Here is a 19,338-nt window from a genome sequence, read left to right as displayed (position 1 = left end):
ATGTCTACACGACAGAGTTTTTCTGGGATACAGGAGATATTTTTCAGAAGAGCAGATGCACTTTTTCGGCATCCCTGTAAAACTCACTTTTCAAGGAAGAAAGGATATTCTGAGAGAGGTTTTTTTTCCCAATATTTGGCCCAGCATAGATGGGCCAAATGTTGGAAAAGCCTCTTCCGAAAAAAGAAGTGGAAAAAGCTACGCAAATTGCAGTTCACAATTTGCGTAGTTTTTTCCAGAAGAACAGTGTAATGTAGACCTAGCCTCTGATGCTTCAGGTGGAGGAGGAAAACCCCCCCAAACAAACACCCAACTCACCTCCTCCTCAGAATGCACTGGGGGGTGGGGGGATCCCTTTCTGACTCCTGCAGATGACCAGCTGAAGCCTTGAGGCAAGAGATTTCAGGAACATAAGACATAAACCAGAAAAGACCAGCAGTGATTTTCCTTGAGTTCTTTGAAACAAAGTGGAGGGGGAAGGACTATGCGACCTATTAGTTTTGTAGTCACTGTCTGTGGGATATATTGTGCAACCCTGGTGCATGTTGTTGAGTACTTTGCTTTTGTGGATATTCCCTAAAGTATGGGTTATACAACTGAGCCCTATGAGTCAATGACGGACCAGAGCTGAGTAAGCCTATAGATCTTGGTTCACTTTCTTGTGAAGCATCTCACAGCAAAGCTCTGGGTAAGATGGTAACTATGGTAGCGCTGGCTTTATGTTGTAAGATTTTTATGTTGCCGTATTCCTTTGGGCCCAAACTTTACCTGGATAAAATTGCCAGCTCTGTGGTGAAACCTAATGATGTTTTTGAGATGTATAAATCTGTTAGGAACATCTAGACTTTACCAATTGCCTTTTGTTACTTTATGATCACAATAACCCTGAGTAATGGCAGCTTTGTGTGATATAACTGAACCAGGGAGTTGTGAACAATTGGCCGTGCTTTATGCCTCATGACTAAGTGCATTCCAGCAGGGCTATCCCTAGGGAAGAACAGAGCCTGGGACAACCCCTCCCCCGCCTCAGGAGCAGAGCATGGGAAGGTGCCAGTCAGGCCAGGACCCTGTGGGTGGGAGGAGGGGATGAGGCGGTTTTCCTCCTACTGTGTCCCGCACACACTGGGTCCAGCACTCGCAGCATCCTGCAGAGAACTTCTATCCCTGGCCACTGGAGGGGGGGGGGATGTTGGGGGCAGTGTGTGTGTGAGGGGCAGATGCCACTTGCTGGAGAGAGTACTACTGGGTTCCCCTCCTCCTCTTCTCCCCTCCCCCCGGCAGGTTCCCATTCACAGGCTCAGTCTCCTCCACATTACTGCATTTGACCAGGAGCGGATGCTGCCTGAGTACGGGCATGACCCTGGGCCATGTGTGGCACTGCTGTGTGGTTCCACGATCCCAGACTCCTTAGTGCTGACTTGGTGTGGGAAGGTGTCTCACCACAGAGGACGGGGTAAGGCAGGCCTCTCCAGGAACCTTGTGAGAAGGAGCGAGGGGCTCCTGTGAGAGCATCGTGGGGCTGAGTGCTCTGAACTGGTACCCCATGTGCACAGGTCGTTGTGTGGCCCCCAGGCCGAGTAGACTGAGAGAGGAGTGCATAGCCCTCACAGTCCATCGCCTGACCTCACATGTATATAGGCAAAATTATAGAACTCACCTGAAGTGCCTTCCCCAGGGTCATCGAAAGCCTGGGAGACATCCTGGGAGGGGGAACTGGCTCCAAGGAGAGGAGCAGGTCCTGGTTGGTGAGTATGGTCACCTGGCAGGCCTCCTCCACCTCCTAGTCTGCAACCCCGCCCTCGTGCAGGCATGTGCTGGCTGGAGTCAATGATGGGGGCAGCGGGCGAGGTGAAAGCTCCCCTCCCAGGATGGTATCCAGCTGCTCATAGTAGCAGCAGCTGTGCAATGCTGCCCCAGAGTGTCTGCTCTGCTCCCTGGCCTTGTGGTTGGCCTGCTGGAGCTCCTTGATCTTCATCTGGTCCTGGTCCAGGATCCAGTGGTGGCCTTTGTTGGCCAGGCTGGCAGCAATCCAGCTGTAGATGTTGGCATCTCGCTTTCTGGTGTGGAGATCCTGGAGGTTGGTCTCCTCCCTCCAGACCTTGATGAGGTCCAGGATCTCTGCGCCAGTCCAGGCTGGAGCTCTCCTGCATCCCTGGCCAGTAGCAGCGGAGGGAGCAGCAGGAAGCTCTGAGGGAGCGTTGGGGTCAGCCATGCCTCCCTCAGATGCTGCTGTGTCCCACAGGGCTTTAACGTCACCATGTGGGACAAGCCCTTCTCCTGCTGCCTGAGTTTTAAGCTCTTCAGGAGACAGGAGAAGGGGAGCAGTGGAGACCAGTACGGCTAGAGCGGTCAGAACTGCAGCTGAGAGAGGCCCCTGGAGGCCAATTATTTCGAAGCAGCAGCAGATCGTCTGCACTAATGCTATTTCAAAATAACAATTTCAAAATAAGCGTTATTCCCTGAGGAAAGCAGGAGTACTGATTTGGAAATAATGGGATTGGTAATGTGGATCCGCCGCTTATTATTTCAACTTAAGGGGGATTATTTCCAAATAACTCCCCCGTGCAGACCAGGGCTGAGGGGCAATAGCTAGGTCAGTGGTAGGTCTTGTCTAAATAGCACTTTCTGAGCTGGGAGTTTAGTCAGCACAACTGCATCCCTAGGATGTTATACCAGCATAAATTGGTAGTATAAATGCATCCTGACAGTAAAATGAGAGGGGAAAGGTAGGGTTGCCAGATGGTTTAACCAAACCCCCTCCCTTCTCCCCCCAAAAAACAAAACAAAACCCATTGAGGAAAAAATTCTGTTGAGTAACAAAAAGGGGGAGACCAAAGTTGAGAGAAAAAAAAAGACCCCGAGAGTTATTAAGCCAAAAAAAAAAAAAAGCCCCTTTAAGAAATGCCTTTGAGGCTTTTTGGTCCTAACAGGCTTCTGGCAGCCATCCGCCATCTTGTCTTCCTGCTCCGGGCCAAACAGCTCCCCTGCAAAACCCGATAAGCACCCAGTATTTTCACCTCCTGGTCAGGAAAAAACTTTAGATGTCCGGTGTTTTCTGAATTTTTTTTACCAGACAGGAGGCGAAAATACTGGACTGTCCATTGGCAACCCTAGGGAGAGGAGGGAGCAGGACTTGGAGGGCAGGGGCTGAAATATAAAGTGGGAGCATATTTTTGTAGCAAATGAGGGTGCGATTGTAATAAGGCTGTTGATTAATCTTCATTAACTCTCACGATTAACTAAACATTGTGATTAGTTCATTTTAGTTGCACTGTTAAATAGACTTATCAATTGAAATTGTGTACACATTTGTAATAAATATAAAATGAGCCCTGTGCATTTTGTATTCTGTGTCTTAATTTGAAAATGTAGAAACTTCCAAAAATATTTAAATAACCAGTATATAACCACTGTTATTGTTTAACAGTGAAATTACATTTTTTAAATTGCTTGACAGCCCTAATGGTAACATGGGGTAGGCTTACCTGTGAGTTTCCCTGTGGGCTTTGTTCTGCTGTATCAAACACAGGAGATATATGAGGCTGAAGCAACTTCAAGCAGGCAAAATCAAGAGTTCAGGCAGGTGCTGAGCAGAGAGAGACTTATGATCTATTTTCAGTCAGGGATCAGAACACAGGCAGATGGCAAGCTAGGGAATGTGTGTCCAGAGGGCTAAGGGGAAGAGATTTGGCGGACCGTTTCATCTTGATTGTTGTTATTGCCAGTGGCTGCACATTTTCACTAGAGCTAACTTGGAGTCTGCATTATAACTTGGAGTCTGCTCAGGGTGTGGTGACTGCCCCACTGCACAGCACTGACAGAAGCATGTGCTTGTGAAATCCCGTGGTTAAGTCTTCAGTGTAGAGAAGACCAGAGGTCCTGTTCCAGAGACCCAAAGATAAGAAACCTATTGGTGGTTTAAGTAGGTTTCGGATTGGGCCCTAAAGCTCTAGGACCAAATTTTCAAATGGCTGGTGAGCCAGATTTGCAAGAGCTCAGCACCCATAATCATGGTCCAAGTTTTCTAAAGATGCCAGCTCTCTTGTAGGCACCTGGATATGGCCAAACTTTTCAAAGCGTTCAGCAGCCAGCAGCTTCCATTGTAGCTGTTCAGACCCCAGGGAAGACAAATGATACTCAGCTTGTGTTACCCAGTAGCAAATTTGTGCATGGTCGGTTTTTGCCATTGTAATACACGTGTTTGCCCCCCTCCCCTCCCTTCCACCATGTCAAGTGACATGATGAGCTTTTAGAATTTTAAACAGACCCCAATCAGCATAAATTAAATTCCTTCAACCACCATGAAGTGAAGCCTGTTGTATTATTTTTTATGTAAATGTAATTATTTTTAAATTAGATTTATAAATTATGTAGATGTTTGATCAAAGACTGTGAAGTGAAATGAAAAGTTAAATATTCCAGGTCTCCTGATTTCCTTTAGAGGAAATAGAATTGTGCTCCCACTAAGAGTATGTCTACACTGCAGAGTTTTTCTAGAAAAACAACTGTTTTTCTGGAAAAACTACACTTATGTCCACACTGCTATTGTGTTCTTTCAACAGAAAGTCGAAAACAGAGGGGTTTTCCAACAGCAGTAAACCTCTTTCTATGAGGAAGAAGACTTTTTCCAAAAAAGTTTTTTCAGAATAAGGCGTGTGTGGACGCGGAAGAGAATGTTTTTTCAAAAGAAATGGCCTCCAGAAAAAAGCACAGGCCCTAGTGGTCACTCCATCCATAGTAATCACAACTGAAATGCGAGATAGCAGCCAATAAATGTGGACGCTATCTTTCAAAAAAAGCAAATCACTTTTTTGTTGTGCTTTTGCTGTGTAGATGTTCTCTTTCAAAAAAAATTTTTCCGGAAGATCTCTTTCCAAAAAGCTTCTTCCGAATGAAGCCTGCAGTCTAGACGTAGCCTAAGGGAATCCTGTTCTCTCGCTCTCTCTCACACATTCACATGCACATGTACAGAGCCGGACCAAGCCATTTTGGTGCCTCAGGCACCAGGCGAGCGGCACCACCCCCGGGACATACGGCCCCTCCTCCGGGTGCACAGCACATGCGCGGGCCCACCCACAGGACGCGCAGCCCTGCCTCCAGGCGCATGACACATGGGCGGGCCCGCCCCCGGGACATGCGGCCCCGCCTCTGGGCATATGATGCATGCGCAGGCTCATCCCCGGGATGCGTGGGCGGACGCACGGCGCATGCGCTGCCCGGTCGGCCCGGCCACTGCCGATGGTGCATAGCACAAAGCCGCCCGGGGCGGGCTGCACCTGGCCGTGCAGGGCCCTGCGGCCGCAGGGGGAAGGGTGCTGCTGGCCGGTGCTATGGGGGGTTAACACGGCTCCTGCCCCAGGCGGCCGCTGCAGCCTGCTGGGAGCCGGGCGCCCCCCGTAGGTTGGTGCCCTGGGCAGCTGCCTGGCTAGCCCACCCCTTAGTCTGGCCCTGCACATGTAACTCACTGGTGAGCATCTCCATATCAGGGATAATGTACATAGATCACTGCTGTTGGAATGTGTGACTCCGTAAACATGTCACCGCTCTTGTCAAATAGTTTGCTCTAAGTGAGAAAAATGATGCTTAAAGATATTCACAGCACAGGGGAATGTGTGAAAGGCTTCTGATACAGAACCCGTCTCACCTCTCCTCCCCCTAAGAAAAGATTAAACTTACGGACATGTCTGGAATCTGTGGTAGAGTAGAGTAGGCATTGATTGGAACTTTGGGAATGGAAGATGTAATGTGATAAATTTTCAGCATTTGTCTTCATAGCAGATGATACTGTAACTTGAAGCAAAATTAGTGACTCCTGAGATCATGTGAAAAATCTAGAAAAGAAAAGAAAAGAAAAGAAAAAAGAAAAATCAGTTCACCTCTAAGGAGATGATTTGTCATTCTGATTGTAGCTTCATCCCAATTCAGCTACATAAACCCAATTTTCCTACCATCATCTAGTAGTCTCTCTTCTATTTCTGGTGCTTCCATTGTTACTAAGCTTACAAAGTGATTTTCAGTCAGTTTCATACTTTTATGTAGGAACGCTGAGGACACCCCTGTCAAGAAACACCACCAAATGGAAACATGATACAGGTTTTGATGGTAGAGGTAATTAAATCTAGTGACTTGAGAGTGAGCCATAGGTGCTGAAATTAGGAGTGGGGAAGGCGTGGCTGCACCCCTGGTTTCAAATGGCTTCCATTATATACACCAGTTGCAGTTGGTTCAGTGACTCTCAGCACCCCCACTGTACAAATTGTTCCAGCACCATTGGAGTGAGCAGCCTATTTTTAGTCTGTTTTTCAGTTTTCAATTTGTAATTTTCTCCCTCTTTTTCCTTATCTCTCCCCCCTCCCATTCACCAGTGAAATGAATGTAGTTTTTTAAAAAGCAGGAGAAAGGAAAACAAAAGTATTCATCTTTTTAAAGAACAAAATCTTTTCAACAGTGAAAAATGTTATACAAATTTGGAATTAAAAAAGTTTCTTTTTGAAATCTGCAGAACAAAAATGAATTTGAAAGCCTTACTGAAAGCTATTTTCTATTTTTCAGCCAGCTTCATTGTGCAGGATTGGACAACTTATTATATTCAGTGTAATTTTAAGACATCTTTATCCTCTGTCCATAATTAATATTTAGTAAACCAATACTTGGGAATGTAAATACCTGGTGAGCAGAGAGACACACACACTGAGCTGTAGCATTTACAAGCAAGTTCTATTCATTCATTGTTTAATGGATGTCTTGTATTTTTGTATGCAGTGTTGTTGTGGCCATGTTGGGTCCCAGGATATTAGAGAGACGGGGGTGAGATAATATATTTTTCCTGGACCAATTTCACAAGCCTGCTTTTCTCACCAACAGAAGCTGATCCAATAAAAATATTCTCTCCTCAATTAATTATATTACCTCATCTCCTTATCTCTCTTGTATTTTTGCTACTTTTTGGGCCCGAGTCCTTTGAAACATTTAACATTTGCTCATGATACAGAGGCATAGTTGTTACACTCAACTCGACTTGATTCCTCTGTAATGTGACAACTTCAGAACACTGCAGCTGATTGATTCCAAATGTTCAGGAGATGTTCTAGACAGCAATGGCAAGAACCCTGTTGATTTTTAGGGAAGTTGGGGAACTGAAAGGGGGGCGGGTGTAACAGATGAAGCCTTTGCTAGCTCTTTAAGACAACCACAGCCTCAGCCTCAAACACCTCTTCTGTTGTATGTACAGAAAAAAACTGGGGGATGGTGTCCACGGATGCCTTCCTTCATAACAATACTCCATCTCACTTCTGCCTCTTCTCCTAAGCTATGTCTACACTGCACTGTAGTTCAAAATAAGATACACAATTTGAGCTATGCAAAAAAAAAAAAAAAGCTTATTTCTTAATCTGGTGCTAGGTACACAGCACCAAATTTTGAAATCACCTGCTCTTCTAAAACATGTTACTCCTCAAGGAATGAGGTTTACAGGGACGTTGGAATAGCGAGCCCAAACTAACGGGCTTACTGTGAAGGTGCAGGATAGCTATTTTGGGATAGTCCAGTATCCCGAAATAGTGTTGCAGTGTAGATGTAGCCCTGGAGCTTGAGGCTACGTCTAGACTATGATTTTCTTTCAAAAGAGGATATGCAAATTCCGCGGGAAGTTAAGTCATTCGAGATGCCAATATGTTAGGATACGTCTAAACTACGTTTTCCGAAAAAGAAAAATTTGCATCTCTTCTTCCGATCTCACTTTCAAAAGAGGATCTTTCGAAAGTGAAAGTAGTCTGGACGTGGGTTTTTTTGAACCGCGTAAACCTCATTTTTTAAAGAAGAGCGTTTTTTTCGAAAGGTTTTTTTTCCCCTGAAGAAAATACATCCAGACTACTTTCACTTTCGAATGATCCTCTTTTGAAAGTGAGGTCGGAAGAAGAGATGCAAATTTGTCTTTTTTTGAAAACGTAGTTTAGACGTATCCTAACATATTGGCATCTCGAATGACTTAACTTTCCACGGAATGTGCATATCCTCTTTCAAAAAAACCCCCCATAGTTTAGACATACCCTAACATATTGGCATCTTCCAGACAAAAATAATGATGGTGGGCAGAGAAGGGTAATGAAATGGGGACATGGTGTGGGGTGAAGAATGGGAGAGTTTGCTATTACGTGAATAGAGTCCACATAACCCCTGAGCTCTCTGGTCCCTTCCTCTTATGTCATGGGGGGAGGTATGAGGAACCATTGCCATGGTGACCCCCATTGGGAGACAGACAAAATCTCTGCCTTGGACGGAGGGACTTGGATTGATGGGATGGGGAACAGGGAACACAAGGAGGCCTTGCCTTAGAGGGAATGAGGGCACAGGGGAAGTGCGAATGCGATGCCCACAGTGCCATTAGTATGGGGAGGAGAATGGGTGGTGCACACAACCCTTGGCTGGGGAGAGTTGTAGGGAGTCCCTGAAACACAGGGGGATGGGAGTATGGCACATAAGGATCTGAGAAGGGATGGAGCTACTTAAGGAGCCTCTGGTGTGAGACAAATGCTAGGCTTATGCAAGTCACAAAGCGTGCAGTGACCTCATTTTTAACAGACATATTCCTGAAGACTTCAGAAGCCCTTCCATGGATAGTGACCGATGCGCACCTCAGCAATTATTCTTCTGCCTACCAGCTACTGCAGAGAGCATTTTCTCCCCAATCAGCTAAAAGGAGATAACATTTCTGACCACGCTCTTTGGCGGTGTGCTGCAATCCACAGAATACCCCGTCGAGGTGCTGATAAGTGAGAGAGATTGAATATGAAGATTGAGAAGAGGTTAATTCAAAGAGTTTTCTTGCCTCAAATGTCAGATGCCAAGAGACTTCATTGCTTGCCATTTCAGCATGAAAAATGGAGAGTGGCAGCTTTTTGTTGCTGTAAATTAGAGGGCCTGTCACTTGCTCTTCTTGGTGTGCTCTGTGCTGCAGGGCTATTTAAAAGCTGAGCTGCTGGCTGTGATAACTTGAGGACCTGTGACAGAAACGAAAGCTGTGTCTGAGCTGCTAGTCTCAACTAGTCCATCCGTCAGTGGTAAAATGCATTTATTCCTTTTCATGATGGGGCCGGCCTCAAGCCGTTCACTCTCTTTGGCTTTCTAATTGTGCTACAGTCCCTCCCTTAACTGGGACTCTCTGGTCTCGCAAAATCCATGGTCCAGCACGATCACAGATATTCCTGGGCCACAGAGCCCAGGAACAGAGAGGTCTGGTGGTGGGGTAAGAGTGCGGTACGGGGCACTGGAGACTCAACCGGAAGGTCAGTGTTGGGGGAGGGAGGGTGGGCGTGGCATAGTTCTAGCCCAAGCGGCTGGGGAGTTGAAACCCCAGTGGCAGCCATGGAGCTCCAGCTGCAGCCAGGGAGCTGTGACCCCAGCAGCTGCCTTGCAGTTCTGGCCCCAGTCCCAGCTGGGGCCTCTGAGTCCTGGCTGTGGAGCCAAGCGGCTGCAGAGCTCTGGCCCCAGCCGCGGCGTCCCGGCTGTGGAGCTCTGGCTGTGCCACTCTGGCCCTAGCAGTAACAGGGCTGGTGGCAGCTAGAACGCTCCAGGGGGCTGGGGCAACAGCGGGGCCAGGCTGGAGCCCTAGTTCAGTGGTAGGAATGGGGCAGCAAGGGCCAGAAGGAAAGGGACCTCCTCTGGTACAGCAAATTCCTTCATTCAGGACTGGTCAGGTTCCGAGGGTGCCGGACAAGGGAGGTGTAATCTGTAGTGGAAACCTGTTATGCAACAGCAAAATCTATTTAAAATCTGTTGGCTGAAGAAGACGACCTGCTGGACAGTAGGAAGTAGGAATAAGAGATCTTCCGGAAAAGGGCTTATTTTCCGGAGAATCGCGTCTACACTGGCGCTTTTCTCCGGCAAAAACCCCGAGCCGGAAAAAAGCGGCAGCCATGTAAATGCAAATTCCGCGGGGGATATTTAAATCCCCCACGGATTTGCAATTCCGAAGTGTCTCATTAGCATCCCTTTTCCGGAAAGGGATGCCAATGTAGACACAGCCAGGCAGTTAGCAAAGGAGCCCAATTAACAAAGTAGCATTAACACTGTGAACACAAGAAAACTGTGACAGTTTTCTTCCACTATTTGATCTGAGGAAGTGGGTCTGGCCCATGAAAGCTCATTACCTAATAAACCATCTTGTTAGTCTTTAAAGTGCTACATAGTTCTGTATTTTGTTTCAGCTACACCAGACTAACGGCTACATTTCTATCGCAAATGGAGTAGTATTTGATGAAAGCTAGATTCATTTCCCAGCATCATTCTGCATGCTGGGCTAATCCCATTGAAGTCAATGGGAACTTTATAAATCAGTGGTCAGTTGTGGTCCTTTGTAATATGCACACCACAGCATGCAAGAAAAAAGTAAAAGAGCTTGACTCATGTAAACAAGGCTCATTTCACTTTTTCTTGTTTCCTTAGCAGGTGAAGAGTCTGCGGTTTGCTCATCTGGCTTTCTCCAGGAAAAGCAACGTGAGTCAAGGTTCTTTACTTTTTTGTTATTATTCTATGCTGTGCAACAAGCTAGCAGTAACAGCAGAAATCAGGGCTGAATTAATCATTGGCCAGTTTTAAGTCTGTTTTTATACTCTTTTGAAATTTTATGTCTGAGAAAATCACAGTTATTTTTGTCTGACCTTTAACAAGAATGATAAAATGTATTAATCATGTTGCTGTAGCTTTTAATTTAATTTTTAATGAGTTAAGCAATGTTTTATAGTTATGGTTAGAGTTGAGGGGCTATAAAGTAATTGGACAGTCAGACTGTGTCTACACTGCACGTTTATTTCAAACTAAGGAATTTCGAAGATATCTTCCAAAACAGTGTCAAAGTCAGACAGGACTCACAGATTTGTCAGACCGCTCTGTTTATTACCAAAGCCGCTCTGCTAAATGCACCCAGAAAATGTGAGCACCCCACTAGCTTCAAACTCCTTGATTTATACAGTCAAAAGAAAGCCAAGTTAACAGGATTAAAAAGAGGGGAAAAACTTTGCACGATTAGTGTGAGGCTAGTCAAGTATCTTCATTTCCACATCAAGCACACAGCAATCTCCTGTCCATATCTCCCTGGTTATCTCAATTGCTTTCTGCCTAACACCTAATGTTCCTTTTCCTATTAACTCAGGCCCACCTGGCTAGCACTCTGATCTGCATACCTACAAACAACATTAACATACTTTTCTTCTTCCCTTTAAAAGACAAACAGTATTCCTTTAACTTATTCAATTATTACAGCATAATTCATCTTTCTCTTACAGTATCATTCTTTCTACTTTCACAACAGCTTATTTTGAAATAGCATGTTTACACACAAAATGTGCATCGAAATAGCGCGGAGCTATTTTGAAATAGAGTGTCCACACTGATTGGATGCTAACTTGCATGTAAGGCCACCTGGAACCACTTCAGGCAGGGCATCAGGATGCAGTTACTTCGTGTGGCTTCTGCTTGAGGCTACCTGAGTATGTCTACACTTGCACCCTCGTTGGAAGTAGGGATGCACATGCAGGGATTCGAAATAGTCAATGAAGCAGGGATTTAACTATGCTAATGAAGCGCGGGAGGATCTCTCCAGCTGTTTCGAATGTGAAAGTGTGCGCCAGGACGTGTTAGTTCGAATCAAATCCCTTGGTTCGGACTAATGTTACTCCTCATTTTTTGAGTAACGTTAGTTCGAACCAAGGGGTTTGGTTCAAACTAACGCGTGCCGGCATGCACTTCCTGGTTCAAATCAGCTGTGAATCGAACTCGTGCACCTGTGAGATCATGCTAATGAATCACAGGATATTTAAATCCCCGCTTCATTGACTATTTCGAATGCCTACATTTGCATCCCTAGTTCGAACTACGGTGCAAATGTAGACATACCCTCTGAGGCCCTTGCTTAAAGGGACCCCCCTATACAGCAGTGTCTTAGGCTTTTTGTCTTTGCCTACCTCCTCGAGGGACAGCAAAGCCTTTTCTTCTGCCTGCTGCGGATACCCTTGCGGACACCTCAGCTTGCCAAACTTGGAGCTGGAGCTGCCTCTGAGCGGTCTATGGCTATTGCAGCTTGTGCTGCAACTCATGCAGCAATTTCTGCAGGCTGCAGCCCAGGCTCTGCAGGAACCCAACCCTCAGCTCCTCCTCAGATCTCTGCGGGTACAGCTCATCCAGCTGGATCCTGCCCATCTTCCCCTGCCCACTGTGCCCTGCTGTCTCTGGCATCTGGACACCAGTGCAGACTAGTGGGATTTGACAATCATGGAGCAGCAGGGAGACCAGCAATGGCTCCAGAATTTCAGGATGAGGAAGGACACATTTCTGGAGCTCTGTGAGTGGCTCGCGCCTGCCCTCAGGACACTCACATGAGACCCGCCAACCCCCCCCAGAAGTGTGCCACCATCACCCTCTGGAAGCTCGCCATGCCAGCCAGCTACTGATCCATTGGGAACCACTTTGGCGTGGGGAGATCAACCGTCGGGGCTGTGCTCATGCAGGTATGGCATTCTCGGGCTGTTGTTCCCAAGCGGGTGGACTACAGGAATGGGGTTCCCTAGAGAAGGGGAGTGATGGTGCAGTCCCTCTCCCTGAGAGGGTTTTTCAGTCCTGCCCTCACAAAGTTCTGCCAGAGGTTGGGGTGAGTGTGTGTGTGTGTGTGTGTGGGGGGGGGGGGGGGATTGCTCCTGATGTGTAGGGGGAAGCGGGAACGAGGGGGAGGGGGACTAGAAGAACTCCCAGGGGCCTTGGCACCCCTGTGAATCTGTTTGTTTGTCTCCTTCTACAGGTAGTGTAGGCCATCAACACCATCCTGCTGCATAGGGTCATCCACTGTGGCGACATGGACTCCATCGTTGCCAGTGTTGCCAACATGGGCTTCCCCAACCGCGGTGGAGCTATTGACGGCACTCACATCCCCATCTGGGCCTACAACCACCGGGTATCGCTGCATCAATCGAAAGGGTTTGACTTTTCAATGGTCCTGCAGGCCATCGCGGACCTCCGGGGCTAGTTCACCAACATCTGTGTCGGGTGGTTGAGGAAGGCACATGACGCATGTGTCTTTAGGAACTCTAACATGTCCCAGAAAGCTGCACACCGGAACTTTTTTCTCTGACCATATATCAGGGTCGGGGACATGGACGTGCCTATCTTCATGGTGGGGGACGCAGCCTACCCACTCTTGCCTTGGCTCATGGAGCTATACACTGGCCACCTAGACCCCTCTCTGGAACTCTACAGAGCTAGACTCAGCAGGGCCCACGTGGTTGTAGAGGGTACCTTTGGCCATTTGAAGGCGCGTTTCAGATGCCTCCTCACCCATCTGGACCTCGGGGAGCGCAACATCCCTTACATGGTGGCCGCATGTTGTATGCTCCACAATATTTGTAAGCGGAAGGGGGAGGCATACCTGTCAGGGTGAGGGGCAAAGGCTGACCGCATTGGCAGAGCCTTTGAACAATCAACATCTGGGAGGCCCTGAGGGGGAGTTTCTCACAAGGACCCCAGGGCCTCCCCACTAGGGGCCTGTGCATCACCCCTCTCTGTGATCCCAGCATCCCTCCTCTCCTCCTCCCCCCTTCCCTGCTGGGATAATAAACAAAAATGTTTTGGAAAAAATAAAATCTGTTTCTTTTTATTTGGGGTCAAAGAAACTGGGCAGAGACTGGAGAAAGAACCTGGGAGAGGGGAGAAGGAGGGGGAATGAGAACCTGGGAGAAGGGAGCTGGAAGGGGGAAAAGGGGTGAGGAGAGGCTCAGAGTTGGGGCTGGGAGTGGTGCCTGGCTCTGGTGATCCCACTGCCACAGGTGCGGGGGCCATGGCAGCCACGGGGAGGGAGGAGTGGGAGGAGCAGAACTGGGGGTATGTCTACACTACCCCGCTAGTTCGAACTAGCGGGGTAATGTATGCATACCGCACTTGCTAATGAAGCCCGGGATTTGAATTTCCCGGGCTTCTTTAGCATAAGCGGGGAGCCGCCATTTTTAAATCCCCGCTGCTTCGAACCCCGTGCAGCGCGGCTACACGGGGCTCGAACTAGGTAGTTCGGACTAGGTTCCTATTCCGAACTACCGTTACTCCTCGTGAAACGAGGTGTACCGGTAGTTCGGAATAGGCACCCTAGTCCGAACTACCTAGTTCGAGCCCCGTGTAGCCGCGCTGCACGGGGTTTGAAGCAGCGGGGATTTAAAAATGGCGGCTCCCCGCTTATGCTAATGAAGCCCGGGAAATTCAAATCCCGGGCTTCATTAGCAAGTGCGGTATGCATACATTACCCTCCTAGTTCAAACTAGGAGGGTAGTGTAGACGTACCCTGGGAGAGGAAGTGGGAGGAGGAGCTACTGTGACTGCAGGAGTGGGAGCGGAAGCAAGAGCGGGAGCAGGCATCGTGCTGGCAGCCAGGGATTGCACGGCCGCACACAGGAAGCATAGCTGCTCCAGAAGCTCCCGCCAGGCATCTCGTGGCAGCTGGATGTTCTCCTGGAGCCTGCAGTAGATGGTCTGCTCCAGGGATCGGAGTGCCACGAGGTGCTCCCTCTGGAAGTCATCCATGGGTCTCTGGTGCCTGCAGATGCCTCAAGTTCTGGAGGCTGTCCTGGGTGACGTGGACTTCCCCCTTCTCACAGCTGGTCTGACTGTGGAGACTAAAGAGCGATGATCAGTCATTCCATGAGGGACTGTGCCTGAAGCCTTGCACTCATCTATGAGCCGACAACGACCGTTCTCAGTTCAGTTGAAGGTGAGGTGCTTGGAGAAAGGCCATGTGTGCTCTGGCCAGTGGGCCCATTCCTACAGGGGCCCAGATGTCCCTGAGAGTGGGTGCTGCCCTAAGAGCGCGGGCATACATGTGGGCCGTGTGCGGAACTGCTGAGTGAGTGTGTGTGCGTGAATGCCCCCAGCCTCCTCCTAGAGGTGGCTCGCGGAGGGAAGGTGTCCCACCCTGGGTCATGAGCATAGCAGGCCTCTCCAGACACCCTGTCACCGATAATACAAGGGTCCTCTGTGGCAGCCTCCTGGGGCTGTGTGGCTAGGCGAGGCTCGGCATGTGCTACCACGTGCATAGGCTGCTGTGCGATCCACGGTCTGCAAGGGCCGAGCGAGGAGCGCCCAGCTACTCCTTGCCACCACCCTCTGTGTGAAGGGAATGTGATGGCACTCACATGATGTTCCTTCCCCGGCCTCGGATGATGCCTGGGACACGTCTACAGGGAAGAGTACTGGTTCCAGAGTCAGGAGGCTGCTGGTGCTAGCCTCATCCAGCTACTCCTCGTCTCTCTCCCCAGTGGGTACAATGACGGGCCTCTCGAGCCCAGAGTCCACAATCGGGGTGAAGGGACCACTCTGCCCCCAGGATATGGCCCAGTTCTTTGAAGTAGGGGCAGGTGTGGGGTTCTTTCCCAGAGCGGGAGCTGCCCGCCCGGGCATATGCCTGGTGGTGCCCCTTGTTGGCCAGGCTCTCAGCCATTCAACCATAGATATCCACATTCCTGCATCTGGTGCAGAGATCCTGGAGGTTGGTCCTCAGTAAGGTCCAGGATCTCCACCCCAGACCAAGAAGGCCGCACGCCTCTTTTGGCCCCTGGCAGGCTCCTGGGAGCAGTGGAGCACTGGGTGGAAGCAACAAACTGGCTCATTTAAAAAAAAAAAAAAGTGAGGCAGGGGCAGTTGCAGGGTGGCTCTGGGCTGTCAGGGCCTCCTGCTGGCCACAAGGCCTTTCTGCTGAGGCAGCAGCTTTAAGGGCTCCAGGAGAAGGGGGGCGGAATATAGTTTGGCTGAGTGTGGAGAGAACAGCCAGCAGGGCACCATGGGAAGGGCTGGAGGCCCCTTATTTTGAAATAACTGCAGCTGCCCTGTCTACACAGCCCCTATTTCAAAGTAACTATTATGGAAGATGCATTATTCCTTGCAGAATGAGGTTCATAGATTTCAGACTAAGCCACCTGTTATTTCAAAATTATTTCAAAATAACTCCCTTGCTGTGTAGATGCTCGCATAGTTATTTTGGAATAACCGCCGTTATTCCGAAATAACTTTGCTGTGTAGACATACCCTCAGGGGCTGTGTCTACACTGGGCCACTTATTCCAGAAAATCAGCCGCTTTTCCGGAATAAGCTGCGAGCTGTCTACACTGGCCCTTGAATTTCCGGAAAAGCAACGATGCTCTACTGTACAAAATCAGCCGCTATTCTGGAAAAACTATTCTGCTCCCGCTCGGGCATAAGTCCTTATTCCGGAACACTGTTCCGGAAAAGGGCCAGTGTAGACAGCCCAGTAGTCTTTTCCGGAAAAAAGCCCCGATCGCGAAAATGGCAATCGGGGCTCTTTTCCGGAAAAGCGCGTCTACATTGGCCACAGACACTTTTCTGGAAAAAGGGCTTTTCCAGAAAAGCAGCCTGCCAATGTAGACGCTCCTTTTCCGGAAAAACTGAAAACGGAATAGTATTCCGTTTTAAGCATTTCCGGAAATTCATGCCAGTGTAGACACAGCCAGGGTGTTGATGTGCGTCAAGGCACGTTTTTATTGGGACGACAACACGTAATTCTGTTCAGAATGATCATACAGCTCAAAAGGATCCCTATTCAGTATTCCAGGCTCTGCTGACTGTTATATCCCAGGTCACCTCACAGACCTGCAAGACACGCTGCTGTTCTAGATGTGGGTTTCTGCTAGAGACAGATTTGTGACAATGGTAACAAATCTGCCATTCTGAGACATCCTACAAAGGATCTGGCCCATTTTGTTTCATTATTTTCTTGTAAACATTGTAGTCTGCAAGGAACTTAATCTCCGGTATATTAAAATATCCTTTATCATTGGTTAATAGAAAGCATATGTTAGCAGTTTTGTGTGACCATATTTCTCTTGACAGATTTGTTGTTATAAGCAGCTCATAACAGTGCAGCAGATGGCAAAGAAAAGTGTGGTTTCTTATGGGAGGGTGGCAATAAATGTTTCTTTGGGGATTCAGACCATTTTATGCTTTTTTTACTTCAAGTTAGTTTTCTCTCAGGCTATATCTGCACTACCAGATTATTTCAAAAAAGTTATTTCGAAATAACTCCTACAGGAAAGCCTTGAGATTGGTCCGAGGTAGGCTCCCTTAATGTGGACGTGCCACCTCAATTTAGAGCCTCAGGAAACACTGGGAAGTAATTATTTTGAATGACTCTGCAGAGTAGTTGTTTCTAAATAACACCAGCTGAGTGTCACACTAACCCTATTTCGAAATAGCAATTTTGAAATAGGTGTTATTCCTTGTAGAATGAGGAGTTATTATTAAGCCTGTTACTTAGAAATAATCTCAAAATAATGGGCTTGCTGTGTGGATGCTCACCTTGTTATTTTGAAATAATGGCAGTTATTTTGAAAAAAACTCTCTAGTGTAGATATGCCCTCCGAGAGGCAGTCATGTTAGTCTGTATCTGCAAAAACAAGAAGTAATCCTGTGGCACCTTAAAGACTTAGCAGATTTATTTGGGCATAAGCTTTTGTGGGTCAAGACCACTTTGTCAGATGAAAGTTGCATCTGATGAAGTGTTTTTACCTATGAAGTGCACTCCTCATTATTTTAGTTTTCTCTTTGACAGTTTTATTCTAAATTCCTCGTGAATAAACATATAAAAAAATTAGGATTGGTCTGGATAAAATAAGAGTTGACCTAAAACTTGATTTAAACTTGAACTGATTCTGACCTTTACAAAGTTAAGCCACAATCCCTTGTGGGTTATCATTTATGCTTGTTAAGACTTGAGCTGGTCTTTCAAAGCTCTCTATGGGCTTTGTATGCCCAGTTCTTCAAATTCTTAAAATGGCTTTGAAAATTTTGACCTTGCTGTGTAAATACTTATTCTACTTCCCGTTCGGATCCTTTTTAAAAAACAAACAAACAAAAAACCACGCTCCAAGATGCTCTTCCAATCCGATGCACTGCAAGTGCAGTGATCAGTTTGAGAGTATCCCCAGCCTGACATTGAAACTCCTTCTCAGAGACCTTTGTAAACCACTGGTGAAGGTAGTACAGGTTCCTCTTTCTGTCCCCTAGCTACGGAGAATATGAACCTTTTATAGCAGCAGCCTGAGCCTCTTAGCTTCATCAATAGTATCTCATGCTTTTATCTTTGGAAGTCCTCAGTTCAGTCTGTAGTATGTTGGCCAAGTTGGTGGCCATCTAGCCTTAATACTGACTTAGGCTACAAAGTATAATACTTTGCCTCTTGTAACTTGAACAATCCAGTTCACTATTTTTTTTCCTCTTCCCCTTTCCCCTCCTTCCCTCACCCCCCGCCTTCCCTTCCCTGGCCCCCCCTTCCCTTATTTATTCTTGGATCTGGACTTCTAATACTCAGGTCATCTGAAGAAGTGGGTTGTACCAAAAGCTCATGATACATTCTACATATTTGATTAGTCTTTAAAGTGTTGCTTGACTGTGCATTGTTTTTTAAGATTTTCCAGTTTCTCAAGAGTTATTTATCACATCACATTCAATGTACTTCTTTGAGTTACTATCTACATTTTTTGTTAGTCTCTAAGGTGCCGCAGGACCATTTGTTGTTTTTTATTTTTTTCAGTTACAGACTAACACGGCTACTGCTTTGGGACTTCTTTGAACTGACAACTTCTATAATTTGCCAATTCTTTTTCTCAGATGTGTTAACTGTTTGGTACTTTTGTGTCAGCGCTACTTCATCTTAATTGCTGTCAGTCATGACTTTTGCTAACAATTGCCGAGGTATTAACATATTTTTTAATGAGCTGATGTGCAGTCCAGCAGCTGTCCTGCCAAATGATGCTTACTAGTTCCTGCTGATTTTCATAATGAGACCTTATATTGCTTAAACAAGAAAACCTTTTTATCTTAAGACTGATTGAACTTCTTTTAATTTGCTGCTGTTAATACAATTATCTGATAATCTATGACCCTGATTCAGCAAGCTATTTAAACACACACTTATATCTCAGCCAAGGGAACGATTCTGAATAGGTGCCTATATACCTTATTTCACCTTCAGAAACTATGGAGGGCCACAGTTCTGCAAAGATGTGTGGTTAACTTCATGCATGTAAGTACCCTTTTTACCATTCAGTCCTTGCAGAATTATGGCCTCAATATGTATCCGCTGTCTTCTTCCATAGAATGCTTACCATGAATACAGGGCGGTGACACTCTACTAATGCTCTTAACCCAGGGTATGTCTACACTACCCTCCTACTTTGAACTAGGAGGGTAATGTAGGCATACCGCGCTTGCAAATGAAGCCCGGGATTTGAATTTCCCGGGCTTCATTTGCATAAACTGGGCGCCGCCATTTTTAAATCCCTGCTCGTTCGAACC

General features: G+C 47.2%; 1 protein-coding gene across 6 annotated transcripts in view; it reads left to right on the top strand.

Moving 5' to 3' along the window:
- Positions 1 to 19,338, top strand: part of PITPNM3 (PITPNM family member 3) — a 518,333-nt gene that overhangs the window by 291,464 nt on the left and 207,531 nt on the right. For 3 of the 6 annotated variants that reach the window (XM_075904887.1, XM_075904891.1, XM_075904893.1), the window contains one exon: positions 10,444 to 10,494. The exons of 1 other annotated variant lie outside the window; for it this stretch is intronic. In XM_075904887.1, the coding sequence (XP_075761002.1) occupies positions 10,444 to 10,494 (51 nt within the window). Of the gene's footprint in view, positions 1 to 10,443; positions 10,505 to 19,338 lie in introns of all 6 variants that reach the window. 2 more of the 6 variants (XM_075904888.1, XM_075904892.1) reach the window with 2 other exon arrangements.

This window comes from Pelodiscus sinensis, chromosome 21 (genome assembly GCF_049634645.1).
Source record: "Pelodiscus sinensis isolate JC-2024 chromosome 21, ASM4963464v1, whole genome shotgun sequence".
NCBI lineage: Eukaryota > Metazoa > Chordata > Testudines > Trionychidae > Pelodiscus > Pelodiscus sinensis.
The sequence above is the reverse complement of the archived record's forward strand: the minus strand, read 5'-3'. Positions and strand labels throughout refer to the sequence as shown.